We start from the raw sequence: 13,506 nt of genomic DNA on the forward strand, positions 1-13,506 counted from the left end.
TCAAGGGCTTAGACAAACATGTAGAATTTGTTGCATCTTAAAAAGACATTTTGCATGTAGAGCCCATCAATACCAGCATAAAAAAAATGACAAGAAAGAAAGCAAGAGGCTGAATATCACTGTCTACGTTAAAGGAACATTCCCAAAAAACAACTGCCCATTATCGAAATATACAGTGTGGTCCACGAAACACCTGCCTTCCTTCATATTAGGGTTAGTGACCACTGAGTTAAAGACACACCACCTGAATCAAACAGACATTAAGGTGCCAAATTGGAGCATAAAGGCCAACATCCGTACAAATATCAGAGGACTGAGCTGAAATCTTCGCGTGACGCTTCAGTTAAACGGCTAAATCACATGAACGGCAATACAATCAATTCTTCATCTTAAAAGTGTGTGAACTAGATTTGTCAAACAAAAAAAAAACAAAACACGTAGCTTATGGGCAAACATGAGAGCGCGTTAGCTGTATGGTTTGTCCCAAGCATGTCACATTCTGGTTCAGATTACGTCGGTCGAAGTAGTTAATGCTTTACATGAGGACAAAAAGGAGGTCTTCAGTGGAGTCACCACAATCTTTATGTTGTTTTCCGGAAGTAATCACTTCTGCACAGTAGTATTTATAACTCGCCAGTAGCTGATTTTCAGATCTTTCCATGTCCCCTGGACTCAGTCGACGTGTTCGCTGCAGACTTGGGCATTACTGGTTTGTTTAATCAGTCACGACATATCTGAAGTCGCCGCAGGCAGCATACCTGTTCAGGTGCGCCATTAAAAAGGACACGCATTCACACACAAACACAGACGTGCTCATCGACGTCGGCGGCGATGACGTGCGGCGACGGCCGGTTTGAATAATTAGTTGTTGTCCTCTCGCAGCTCGCTGGGCAGGAACTTGTACTGCTGCTGTCTGATCTGAGCCAGCTTCTTCCTGGCTTCCTCCAGCTCTCTCTCCTTTCTCAGCATCTCCTCCTGCGCTGCAATGATCTGGACGGACAACAAAAAATATAAAATTCAAAACTTAAACTATAAGACAAGTCAGAATGCTTCTCTTTTCCGGCTTAAAACACATTTTGAGAGAGCAGCTCAAGAGTCGACTTCTTTTCTCAAAAGTCACATGTGCTTACAGTAAATACTGACAATCTGTTTGCCATCTATCAGTGTTTCCTCTATGGTTGGAGTGTGTTTGTTTGTTCTACGCTTCAACTCCTACATTTCTAAAGTTACAAATACAGTATTTGTGTTGGATGAAGCACCAGCTGTTGTAGATGGTAAATATGGTGGTTTACTCAGACTGGAAGTGACTTTTGCCTCCCCAGCATTACACCTGATAATACACCAGCACAAACTGAAAAAAGCTGAAGAGGTTCCCTGTTCAGGCAACAGAAGCTTGTTGTAATGTTTGGTGCTGCTCGCCAGTCTTACCTGTGCTATCCCACCCACAAACTTCGTCTTGACCACCACGTTGTCGTCATCTGCTTTGTCAAACGCTGCCTTCTGAGCTGCCCGCACCAAGTTGTCTGATGCCTTCTTTACTGCATTCCCAGCAATCTATTAGAGGAAGAGATCAGTTGCAAACAGCTCATAGCAGCACAGCAAAAGAAGAATCTGATAAATCTGAAGGCCTGGAAACACAGCGGTAAAGATCTGACTGTTAAAGCGGTCGACCCGAACTGCGGTATGTTGTTTGGAGTGTCTGTGCTGTACCTGCAGTCTCCTCATGGCCTCAGAATCCTGGTCAGCCTTCACCTTACAGGCCACCAGCAGCTGGGCGGTGGAGGCCGCCACCTGTTTGGCTGAAGAGATGAGCTTCTCCTCACTTGCGTGGCCTTGCACCGAGGCGTTGGCTGCCTCGCACAGGTTGCTGGTCGCCGCTGCCACCATACGTGCCTGCGAAAGAAAAGCAAAGAAAGAAAATTATAAGTCGCTTTCTTTGCAAAACAAGAACTGCGTGAAAATGCCCTGCACAACACACTTACAGCAGAGATGAGGCCTTGGGACCACTGTCCATCGTCCACAGCATTGGCAGGGATGAGGCCCACTTTGCCCTGAGCCACCAGCTCTCTCTGGGCAGCCGAAGCTGATTTGACCAAAGCGCTGGTGGCTGCAGCGATGGACTTGGCTGCCTCCAAGATCTGCTCCTCGAAGTTCAGTGTCTCATCCGCCTGCTGAGGGGGAAGGACACCAGTCAGTCAGACAGGATGACGTCCTACACCAGGCTAAAAGTTGTTACCTTCTGTACCACAAGGATTTAAAGGGAGTTTTTTGAAATGGGAAATTTTGAAATGGGATTTTGTTTGGGATGGAAAATGTTGCATCTGATTTTCGCATCATTACTGACAAACTGCTGCACCAAGGGAAACAAAAAGATGACTCCAAAAGCTTCACACAGCCAGATACGAAGCATCTTTTTAAACTGCCAAACAGCTGATAAGGAGCACACATTCAGTCAAACTCAAGTCGGTCTGTTTTAAAAAACAAACGCACGCTTTCACACACAAACACATTCACGCCACAAGTCTGTAGACAGAGCGGGACACTGTAGGAATATGTTTGATATATAGTTGGGACTGAATAACAACCTAATATATCAAACATATCAGACAGAGCCCTGCAGAGAAGGCCTCCGGTGGTGGGGGCAGGCAGGGAGGGAGGGGGGGTTAACTGGGAGCCAGAGGACATATACTGGGACAGGCTTTAGCTAGAGCTACCACAGATGCATGGATGATCAGAGGAGGGGGGAACATGGTGGATGTGTCATATGGAAGAAGGGGATATGGCTGGAGATAATATAATGCTGAGCAGGGGGTGGGGGTTTCAGTGAGCTCTCAACTCAACAATGAGGAAAGGAAGTAAAACTTCGATGGGTATGAATATCTAATAAACCGGGTAAAACGTAGGCGTCTGTGATTATTATGGGAAGTTCAAGTTAAGAGACTGTAAGTCGCAATCTTAGATCGAGGTGAAAGAAAATGTGATGGGAATATGTAAACAGGGAGGAGACGGCACAAGACACAGAGGACACTTTCTGTGACTGTGAAAAAACGAAACAGGTCATTTTGTTTCTGTGAAATCGCAACGTGAACACTGATACTTAAATATAAACCACAAAAAACAACATACAGATGTTTACAGACAGGCACAGAGCATTGAGAAGGCAAGGAAAGTGTCTGATATGCAGTGCTGTATATACTGCAAAGGTGAAGTGTTCTCCTGGGGTACAACATTGACATTTTACTAACTTGTACTCATTAAATGCCATGTCCTCAAAAATGAAGGCACTAAAGACAAAACTCTATTCTGATGCAAAAAAGCTGCAAGCTAATGACAGACAGTCCATCAAAGGCAGGGAAACATTAAGGCAAGTAACTCAGTATATTTACTCTCATACTGGAATTTTGAGGTACTTTTCTTAGGCATTTCCATATTAAGTTACTTTGTACTTTTACTATCTGACAGCTGCAGTTAACGATTACTTTTCAAATTAAGATTTTACATTTAAAAACATGAAAAGCTTATGAAATACAACAAAACTTGCAATGGAGTATTTGTACGTGGTTGTATTGGTGTTTTTACTTAAGTAAAGGATCTGAATACTTCTTCCACCACCGGAAACAAACCATCCAACAGCACATAAAGCAGTTAAAATTAGTTCAATGGATCAATAATAATAACTCACAAATGAAATATGTAATAAGATAACAGAAGGTGTACTTTTTATTTTGCAAAGAATAGTTGTAATTTTACTTATGTAAAGTTTTGAAATCTACACTGTGGTTTTCTACTTTTACTGAAGGATTAGATTACTTTCTACTACAACTGCCTATTACCTATACATTAATATAAATTTGAGCTTTATGAGTCATAACTTCCTGTGAAACAGTTCAAAACCATCTTCTTTCCGACGGCTCTGCAGCTCATTAAGGAACAACACTGTAGTGAAATCTCCTCTCTGCAGTTATCAGTCATGCAGTCACCCACCTTGGGCTTGGCTCGGGGTTTGAGCTGCTCCAGCTTCTTAGCAGCCGCCTCGATGGACGCCGCTGCTCCGAGCAGCTCCGTTTCTGCGATCACTGTTGGATCCTCGGGGTCCACCCACTCTGAACCTGAGGCGCGCGCACACACACACATGCAATTAAGATTAAAACTTACAATTTGAGATCAGGATTTCAAAGAATACTTCAAAAACGGCGTGACAAAAGACCATGCCCCACAACAACAACACTGTGATCACAAAGAAAAAAAAAAGCAATCACAGCATCCCATGCATAGCTGATGGAGGAAACAAACTGCCATTCACACTGCAATAAAGATGGCGTGATTTATCTAGAACGAGATGGAACATAAAACAAAGCGCGCAGGATGGAGCTGACTCTATGCACTCGAGAAGCCTGTGAGCAGCTGGAGTTCAAAATGAGATGAAATGAATCAATGTTAGCGCTTAAGAGAGAACGCGTTGAACAGCTCACAACTGGTGATATAAGTCACGGTACAGAAAACAATGCTAACTTACCTCCGTCTGTAGCAAGAGAAGGGGGACAGGAACATTACCAAATGTTTCTATTTAAAGGATGTTCTGTTGTTATTTGGAAAATTAAGAATGTACTCTGTTACAGATGTAGTAGCCTCCTACTGGGAATTATACACCATGACAGATTTTGTTGGAAGCTTCATTAGTAAAGAAAAGTTGTCACTTACTGAGGTAGATTTGAGTTCCACACATGTACCGTAACACTGTAAAAGGTGTGAGGTGTGTGTGAGTCTTTACCTTTCATGGCCTCAGCGGTCTGGATGAGCTCTGTGACGGCTCCTGCTACTCTTTTAGAGCAAGCTGCCAGCTGCTGCTTCTGCTCTCCGCTGGGCTTCTGCAGGACCTACACACACGAACCACACACATACACACACGTTAAACAAGACGGAGACACACCAAGAGTGAGGAAGTGGTTCTCTTTCATAGCATTCGTTTCCTGTCTCACTCATGCTAATCAGAGAACCGGGGTTATATCCATAACCTTAAGTTCTCTTTCATAGCATTCGTTTCGTGTCTCGCTATGGGGTGGTCTGGTGAGACACTCACTCATGCTAAGTTTCCACTCCACAAATATATAAATATAAATAAAGGAATATTTTAAAAAGGGTGGGGCACACCTGAACTAAATCATACTGTATTTTTATTAGCCCCTAAAACTCTATTAGACCCACAGTTGACCACAACCTTACAGTGCGGCCAAGCATCATTCAAAACCACAAAACTTCACCAAAGGTTAACTTGATGTCCCTGAATTTCTAAAGATATCAAATATGTAACACCAGCTTTATATAATGCCTGTAAAGTGATTCATAAATTGAATGTAGAATATCGCCAGGTTATGTAACAGTTCACCCATTAAAACATGGCATCATACAGTTTAAAATAGATGCTGCAACAATCAGATATACTACGGATCTGATAAAAAGTTTTTTCTAAGAAACACAGAAAAATGTGGAGAGAAATTTAAGGGGAGAATGAGAAGCAAATGGTCAATATCAATCCAATGTATGTCAGCATATGAGAGCATAATTTATCTAAAACTGTTAGATGACATAGGTCTTACGCTTCTCTGTCTCTGAGGATACGCAGTGACACAATGTTCAGCCTACCAGCAGGACTTGTTCCAGCAGATCGATGTATCCGGTTGTACACTCTGATCCGAACATCAGTGCTCTGTTCTTCACCTCCTCGCTGACCTCTGGATGGTAGGCCGCTTGCTGAGACACAGAAAGACAGACACTCCAGATTCAACTGCAATGTTTAACTTTCCTTCCTATGTTTTCTATTATTTTTTTTTTTTCAATTGATAAAGTGAAAAAAAAAAACAACCTTGCAGGTGGTGAGCATGTCTGAAATAGCCTTGCGGCTCAGGTTGGCTGTATGGATGATGTCCTCCTGCCGGGCAGAGTTCCCTGCTGCCACTGCTTTGGCAGTCGCCATGGTGATGCCCTTCGTCATGCGAATGAACTCCTCGGGTGTGGTTGTCTTGTTGGGAGCATCCCTGGATTGAAACAGCTACAACAAAGTGGCTGGGTGTCATTGGACAGGTGATGTACACATATGATTGAAATACTGACTGAAAAACGCACCTCCAGTAAAACGAATCAGTGTTTGCTGTGTTCACAAAAATATTAATCCTGAATCATAAAAGGTCATTCAGCATTGATCGGCTATATGAAATCCTTGATGATACGGCATTACTGCTGCCCTCCACCCGTCCTCACCGACATTTCCTGTTTGATACACTCGATTGTGGCCTCGAGCGCTCTGGTGCCCCGGGTGGCCTCGTCCTCTACAGCCTTGACCGTCTTCAACAGGGACGTCACATTGGTCACCATCACCTGACAAGAGAACAGCAGCACAAAAAGTCTGATCAAACTGGTTTATTCAGATCCAAACTTCAAAAATGTATCAATAGAGACGGAGCACTAAAACTACCATTACCATTACTTATTAATTGTGCATTAGAGTAGCAACAATGAGAGTATACTACATGTCTCACACCAACTTCAACATTTTTATTAATATTTCACAGTGGCTCCCTAAATGTATTTTTCATCGTAAGCAAGTTTTGCATTTTGATCCTTGATATACGCGCTGAGCGTCTCCCTCTGCGTTCGAGGTGTAGTACATCAAACTCAACGGCAGGGGGCGCACAGCACCAATGCAGGAAAGCTCACAGCCCTTATGGCTTTAAGCTAAAATCTTACAGATGGTTTTTCAAGATTTTTTTTCACCTCAGGTCCTAAAATTGCATGTGAGGCATGTTGTTATCATCTGAAAGACTCCATGACACACTGAGCTGCTGCAGACTGTCAAACTGACACTTACAAAAAACGACAAACTTCACAGCTTGAGGTGATAATGAGCAGTTAGCGGTTTCAGCGGCGGATTGTGAACTGCGGCTTTGAAAGTCTGTGTTGAAGCCAAGGATTCAGCTGATTTATTTTAGGTACATATATTCCAGTGTCCTGTTATCTATAACATCCATTTCCTGGCTTCACATTACTGAGACAGCCTGAGGAAGAGGAGGATGTCTGCTGTGCATACATACAGCATGTGAGAAAGTCTAATTATATTTTATCAAAATAGATTTAGATTTTTAATAGACTTTTTTTTTTAATTCAGTTGCAAGAGAAAATAAGACTTTTTGGCACTGGAAAACAAAAAACAGCTGTTGCCTTTCAGAAAACAAATTAGCATAACTGATTTGATTTATTATAAAAATAAAATACAAACAAACATCTGATTCTGACTTTTTAGATTTTGAAATCGGAGGCCTTTAAATTGGATGTCAACTTCAGGACCGGCAGACCCCCGATCGCCTCACCTTGGCAGCGCTCTTCAGCTGGTACATCGATGGATCATCTGCTGCCTTGCCAGCGGCGCACTTGGTGGCACTAATGAGCTCAGCCAGCGCCTTCGCCACATCTTTGACAGCATTTATCAAAACCACCTAGAGAAAAGGACACAGACATAGACTCCAATTTATCACAACTCAGCCTGGGAAAGAGACAAAACTCTGAAAGGTTACAGTCATTCACAGCTCATTCTTTCATTTTTCTGATAAGAGGCTCAGTGAATAAAGGATGAACGGAAACTGAGGGAAGAAAAACAAGTCGGGCTAACCTGTGTCTCAGGGTCATCAGAGCCAATGCTGGCAGCTCCCAGTTTGACCACATCTGTGAGCTGGGTAATGGTTTTGGCAGACGACTGGGCGGCCTGAGACAACTTGTCCTGACCGGAGGCTGCACCGGACACCAACATCTTTGTGTCCTCGACCAGAGCTTTGGCCGTCTTCAAAATGTTTTCCCTGAGAGAGAAAACGAGGAGGCAGAAAAAGACGGAAGAGAGGAAGACACAAGCGTTCAGTGATCTAGATGACCCACCGAAACTGCAAAAAGTGTGTGAATTACACTCTTAATGAGTGTAATTGATGCATACTGACACAATTCAACTCTTCTCACATCAAATGCATTTGTACACCATCGCCGGTGGATGAACAGAAGGAGGACAGGTGAGATCATGCAATGACTCGGTTATTTTTCTACACAGGGGAATTGTAGGAAGCCGCTGCAAAGTTTCCTCTTGATTTTCAAGGGAGATGCGTAGCATCATTTGAACTGAAACGTGATTCCTCTCCCTTTCATCCTGCCCTGACAGGCTTCTCTACATCTTGGCTTTCATGATTCGTCAGTGAGTACAGTACAGTTTCACTAACAATTATCTGTAAGGATCTAGGTTAATCATTTTTGGTCAAAGCGGCATGTCATTTGCCAAGTCTAATGTCGGATTATCAGATATGTATCTGAACTGTCATCATTCAAGACTAACTAGGCCAACCAAGTTCACCATAAGTCAAACACTAGATTGTGAACTCTTTTACTAGACATTTGCACAACAACATGGGATTTCATAGAATATAACCAGAATAATTTCTAACTTCTAAACCTTTTGCTCTTCTTTCCTTTTGTTTTTAGCACCATGGGAATACTGCCTCCGAGTGGAGTCTGTAGTCTAAGTGCAAAAACAGTGAGAGATGTGACACTTCCTCCATCTTTCAAACCCTGAGGGTAATTTGTAGTTTCTAACTTAAGAGGTTTCCTGCGCCCTGTTCAACAGCTAATATGTCATGCTGTCAGTTTCAGATGAAAGATAACCGGCGGGCGGATTTCAGACTCCAGTCACGTCTCGTACTTGTAGGCTTAGCCATGTCTCGCACACTAAGTATGTGTATACGCACACAGGCGAGCACGCTTCCAGCTCTAACCTGTGGTCGGCAAAGGACTCGTCATTCTCTGCGTTGAGTGTGCCGGCGGAGGCGAACATGATGGTGGTGTCCAGATCGGCGATGATGCCAGACACTGCGCTGGCTGCTGTGATGCAGGCCTGAGTGCCCTTGTTGCCTGCCTGGAGGGCTGAGAGCACCAAGGACACCTGAGGACACACACAGACAAACACACACACACACACACAAACATCAACCATGTAATCATACAGGTGAGGATGTGCAGGTATCTTGACCTCAGGCAGAAACACTAACTGTTTGAAAAGCAGATGGATGAGTGTGTTCCTTAGATTTTGTAGATCAGGGACACAACCAGTGTGTTTTTGAATTAGTTTGCCACTGTTAAGTGTGTTACTGTGTCTTGGTCAGCAGGAGTGGAGTTGAACACACCTTTACTGGCCAAAACAGAGCAGAATAAAAGCAACACACTGCTTAAGATCCTGATGAACAGTTCACATTGTTTCTGATATGCATCTTGGTAAATGAGAAATAATGCATGCAACTGAGAAGCCCAAACACTATGTGCAAAAGGATTTAAAAATTTGCTTTGACAGCAAAACGCTGTGTTGGCGCAGAGCGACGCACCACATCACTCACTCATTGAAATGAGTACATGTCAGCGCGGTTTAAACTCCATTTGTTTTCCTCTCAGATGCCCGAGTGGCTGTAGAAAGTGATTAACTGGTGTTTCCAGACTCTTGACACTTGAATTCTTACATTAGATTAATAATAGCTGTGGAAAGTTGAGGTTTAGGAAATCAAAACAGAACAAGCAGCACATGTTGCACTGACAAACCTCTTTTCTTACCACGGACATGTTAAGCAAAAGAATAAAAAGAAATGTCACAGTTCACATCTGTACAAGGTCGCTGGACTGCTTGGATACTTAAGCATGAATTATAAGAACAGTCCGCGGACTAAAGTATTTTTTACACAGCCGGCCTTTGAAGCACAAGCATGCCTTGAGCAAATGGTTTCATTCAAAATGCTTTAATGCAGGAGGCATTTGATAAAATGAATTATGGCACTAACCCTCTTAGGCTGCTGATACCATGACAGCAGCATCACTTGGTATAAATCACACAGCTATAAAATAACGCTTCACTCCTCCAGTAAAGAGCAACACTGCACAAAGTGATCTGGTATTAACATAATTAACGCTGATAGAAAAGTAACATAGCCTTGGGTTAACGTATGGGGTGCAACTTTGATAATCAATGCATCAGCAATGGTGTGGGTCAGCAGACGAGTAAACAATGCTTGAGACAACAGTAGGTGACAAAGAGGACAATGTGGTTAAAAATAAAAAAAACTTGGTGATAACATATTTGTTAAAAATCTGAAGACAGACAGAAACAGAATTCCAGCCCAGATCTTTCGAGAGCAGGATAGTTACCTTCTCTGTGACTGCGCGGGCACATTCAATGAGCTCTCGTTTGGTGAAGCCGTCAGAGGGAGTGATCTGCAGAGCTCCGGCCTTCTGGACGAGGAAAATGCAGCCATGTCCAAGCTCCTGAACACGAGTCTTGATCTGGAAACCGATCTGGGCGACAGAGAACAGAGTCAGAGAGCTATTAATCTTATGCAGAAGGAAGGATTTGAATCAAATTGCCTCATAAGTTTAGATCAAAATAAAAATGTTTACATGCATGCAACTTTTAAGCGTTAAAGGATAAATGTGTCACTCTGGTGTAGCAGAGTCGTATGATGGGGGAGACGGTCTGTCTCTGAGTGACACCCAGGCCATCCTCACCTCTTCCGGCTCAGCTGTGTGAGCAGCCAGCCGTCCCTGAACGGCCAGCTGGCTGTAGTCCACGGTCACCTGAGAGGCCAGGGCTCCCAGATCGTCTGGACATGTCACTGATTTGGTCATCTGAGGGATAAACACACACAAACACACACTGGTTATCAGTGCAAACACACCACACAGGCTGCTTTTACTTTGATTTCTGTGACAATTCTGAAAATATTTTATATTCAGAGTTTTTTCCTTCCAATAAATGAAGATATATTCACAAGTCACAGTCGCATCTCCACAACAGTGTAACAATGCACACAATTATTTTGAGGGCTTACCATTTCCTGAGCGGTGACAGCAATGGCCTTAGAGTATTTCACCATGCTGGTCTGATAATCCACAAATGAGCCCTCAGGTTCAGGTGGTGTACCTTCATCCAGCTGAGGACACACACGCGCACACACACGTGCAGATACACATGCACACACACACACACAGCGTTAAAATGGCACTGCAATTTTCATTTTGGGCATGATTGGTTTGTCCTTCACAAAAAGGTCCAATCAACTTGTACAATCAATCATCTTTAGTTGCAGCGACATGTTAAATCTAATCTACCCTTCAATTATAATAATTCTGCCAGGTGCGCAGGCATCAGTTCATCTGCAAACCAATGTTAATGCAATTTTATATTCAAATAAACACTCAGAATGAAAGATAAACACTCATTATAAATTACCCACCAAATCCACTCTGTAATTACAGCTTTGAAATAGCATCCACTACAAAAACATTCAATCACCAGCTAGCAGTGCATACATTATGTTTCTAGCATTCCTGCTAAATTAGACAACATATCTGAGTGTCATGACAAAGCTGCGGAGACGAGAGAGGATGGTGCCACATAGGTGCCAGCACGCTGGTGCTGGGATGAATCTGCAAGATCGCAAGTACACGATGCTCACTGAGTGACATAACACCTTAGAATCTGCGGTCTTGACTCAGTGACTAATGGTTAAGCAGAAAAGCCTTGAAATCACCTGTGCTGAAACCACAGCAGAGAGTGACCATTATGTCGATGGATTATCTAAGAGGATTATCTCCTTTTAATCAACTACCGGCACACACATGCTGAGTGACATGTGGACAAAATACACACGCACACAAGCACGCACACACGTTCATCCCAAAGTCCCGTTCACTAATTATTCATGTCGTGCCACAGAAAGTTGATGCAGAGGTGCTATTCTCTGCGGCGACCCACACCTGAGACACTTTTCCCCCTGTGATAAGTCTCACTCAGGAAGGCGAGGAGGGATGTAATTAGTTGATGCTGTTCTCTCTGTATGTGAGATAAAAGGCTTTTTGTAGCTTCACACCTTCTTTGTTTGCCAATAGTTTGACTGTTAATTGGAAATACGGTCTGAAGGCCCGACACTAGCTCTGTTGACAGTCAGTTTTCCTCTGCTTCAGCGGCTTTTGATATGCATTAACATGCTAATCTGTGTTTTTTTATGGAAAAGGAAATCAGAGGTAAAAAACAAGGGAAAAAAGGAAATTCTAGTTAGAAAATTATGTTATTCATCATATGTACAAATCCTGGAACATTCTGGAAAAATATTAAGGACATTTGCCGTCCTGCCAGTTCCCCTGTACTCTTCACCAATTTCTAACCAATTTATTCAACTTGTTTTCTCAACAGTATTTTGACTCTTTCCATTGAAACACCTGCCAAAAAACGAACTTTTTTGCTATACAATTTTGCCAGCTCATTAAGATTATGCCAAAATAGAAATGCTGTTGTGGTGTCAAGCAACCACAGCTTGGTCCTCACTTCATTAAAAAAAAAAACAAGGCCTTTTCCTGCAGGCCAGCACCTCTAGTGCACCGCTAGTTGTCTATGGCAAGTAATTCTGCAAGAGGGTGCGTATAATTATCACTCAACCAGGGTTTTGATCACCTTTGGGTTGAAATTGGATTTCTGTATAATACTGTATTATCTTATCATGCATCAGCCATGTAGTTAAGTAACACAAGCACAGACAGGGCAGAACAGTCAATTGATAACCATCTTTGAGTTGAGTACAGACCAGCTGTTACTCTGCAGCTAGAGAAAACATTTGAACTGGTTTGGGCATCCGGTAGAGATTACTCCTGGACGCCTCCTTCTATGTCTTTCAGGGGAACCGTGGAGGAGACCCAGATGTAGGTTCATAATACAGTGGAGGGACCCTGTTTGTCCAGGGAATGGACATTCAGAGTTGGAATGGAAATCTATTAGCCATATTCAGGAGAGTTTCATTCACCAGTGTTTGACCGGGAGCACTCACCTTGGCCATGGACTCTGCGATGGACTCCACCATTCCTCCCACCATTCCCACTTCACTGGCGGCCTCATTCAGTGTCACCATGATATCATCAACCGCCTCCTTCATGAGCTGGGCTGCCTCCCCTATGGCATCGTGGGTATGGGATGCCTGTGTGAAGCGTGACACCAAGTTACAAGCACACATCCAATAAGAGCGTCCAGATAATTCTTCTAGGGGGTGGAGCAGCAATATATAAGAAAGACAGATTTACCTTTGGGTTTCCTCCACCCTCCTTAGCAGCGTAGAGCATCTGCAGTGCAGACTCAGCCAGGGTCTTAGTTTGGTCCAGGAAAGTCATCTGCTGCTGGTGGTCCCTCAGCTTAGATGCCACACCCACAGAGGCCACGATCAGCGGTTCAAAGTAACCAGCCAACTGGGTCACCTGAGGAACACAGTGAAGGTTTTTAATGAGTTCTGTGAGAATTCCTCAAATACACCAAATGCTCCACTTTCAAATAGAGAAGAAGACGAGAAAGATATTGTTGTCACATTTTTTTCCAGATGGCCCACTCCTAATAAGTGGAAATACGTAATACTGCTGCCCATTAAAAAAGTATTACTTTGTTGCTCCACACTT

The 13,506-nt window shown here is 43.2% G+C and overlaps 1 protein-coding gene across 1 annotated transcript in view; it reads right to left on the minus strand.

Moving 5' to 3' along the window:
• Window positions 1–461: 461 nt before the first annotated feature.
• Window positions 462–13,506, minus strand: part of tln2a (talin 2a) — a 67,005-nt gene continuing 53,960 nt past the window's right edge. Inside the window, exons 41-57 of the mRNA XM_041935648.1 lie at window positions 13,141–13,311; window positions 12,891–13,037; window positions 10,899–11,000; window positions 10,576–10,695; window positions 10,219–10,365; window positions 8,805–8,971; window positions 7,664–7,847; window positions 7,365–7,490; window positions 6,259–6,375; window positions 5,864–6,049; window positions 5,644–5,751; window positions 4,772–4,877; window positions 3,985–4,109; window positions 1,983–2,171; window positions 1,711–1,893; window positions 1,429–1,554; window positions 462–990 (exon numbers count right to left, since the gene is read on the minus strand). Coding sequence (XP_041791582.1) covers window positions 862–990; window positions 1,429–1,554; window positions 1,711–1,893; window positions 1,983–2,171; window positions 3,985–4,109; window positions 4,772–4,877; window positions 5,644–5,751; window positions 5,864–6,049; window positions 6,259–6,375; window positions 7,365–7,490; window positions 7,664–7,847; window positions 8,805–8,971; window positions 10,219–10,365; window positions 10,576–10,695; window positions 10,899–11,000; window positions 12,891–13,037; window positions 13,141–13,311 — 2,433 coding nt within the window. The 3' untranslated portion in view covers window positions 462–861. The remainder of the gene's footprint in view (window positions 991–1,428; window positions 1,555–1,710; window positions 1,894–1,982; window positions 2,172–3,984; window positions 4,110–4,771; window positions 4,878–5,643; window positions 5,752–5,863; window positions 6,050–6,258; window positions 6,376–7,364; window positions 7,491–7,663; window positions 7,848–8,804; window positions 8,972–10,218; window positions 10,366–10,575; window positions 10,696–10,898; window positions 11,001–12,890; window positions 13,038–13,140; window positions 13,312–13,506) is intronic.

The sequence above is a fragment of the Chelmon rostratus genome, chromosome 1 (genome assembly GCF_017976325.1).
Source record: "Chelmon rostratus isolate fCheRos1 chromosome 1, fCheRos1.pri, whole genome shotgun sequence".
NCBI lineage: Eukaryota > Metazoa > Chordata > Actinopteri > Chaetodontiformes > Chaetodontidae > Chelmon > Chelmon rostratus.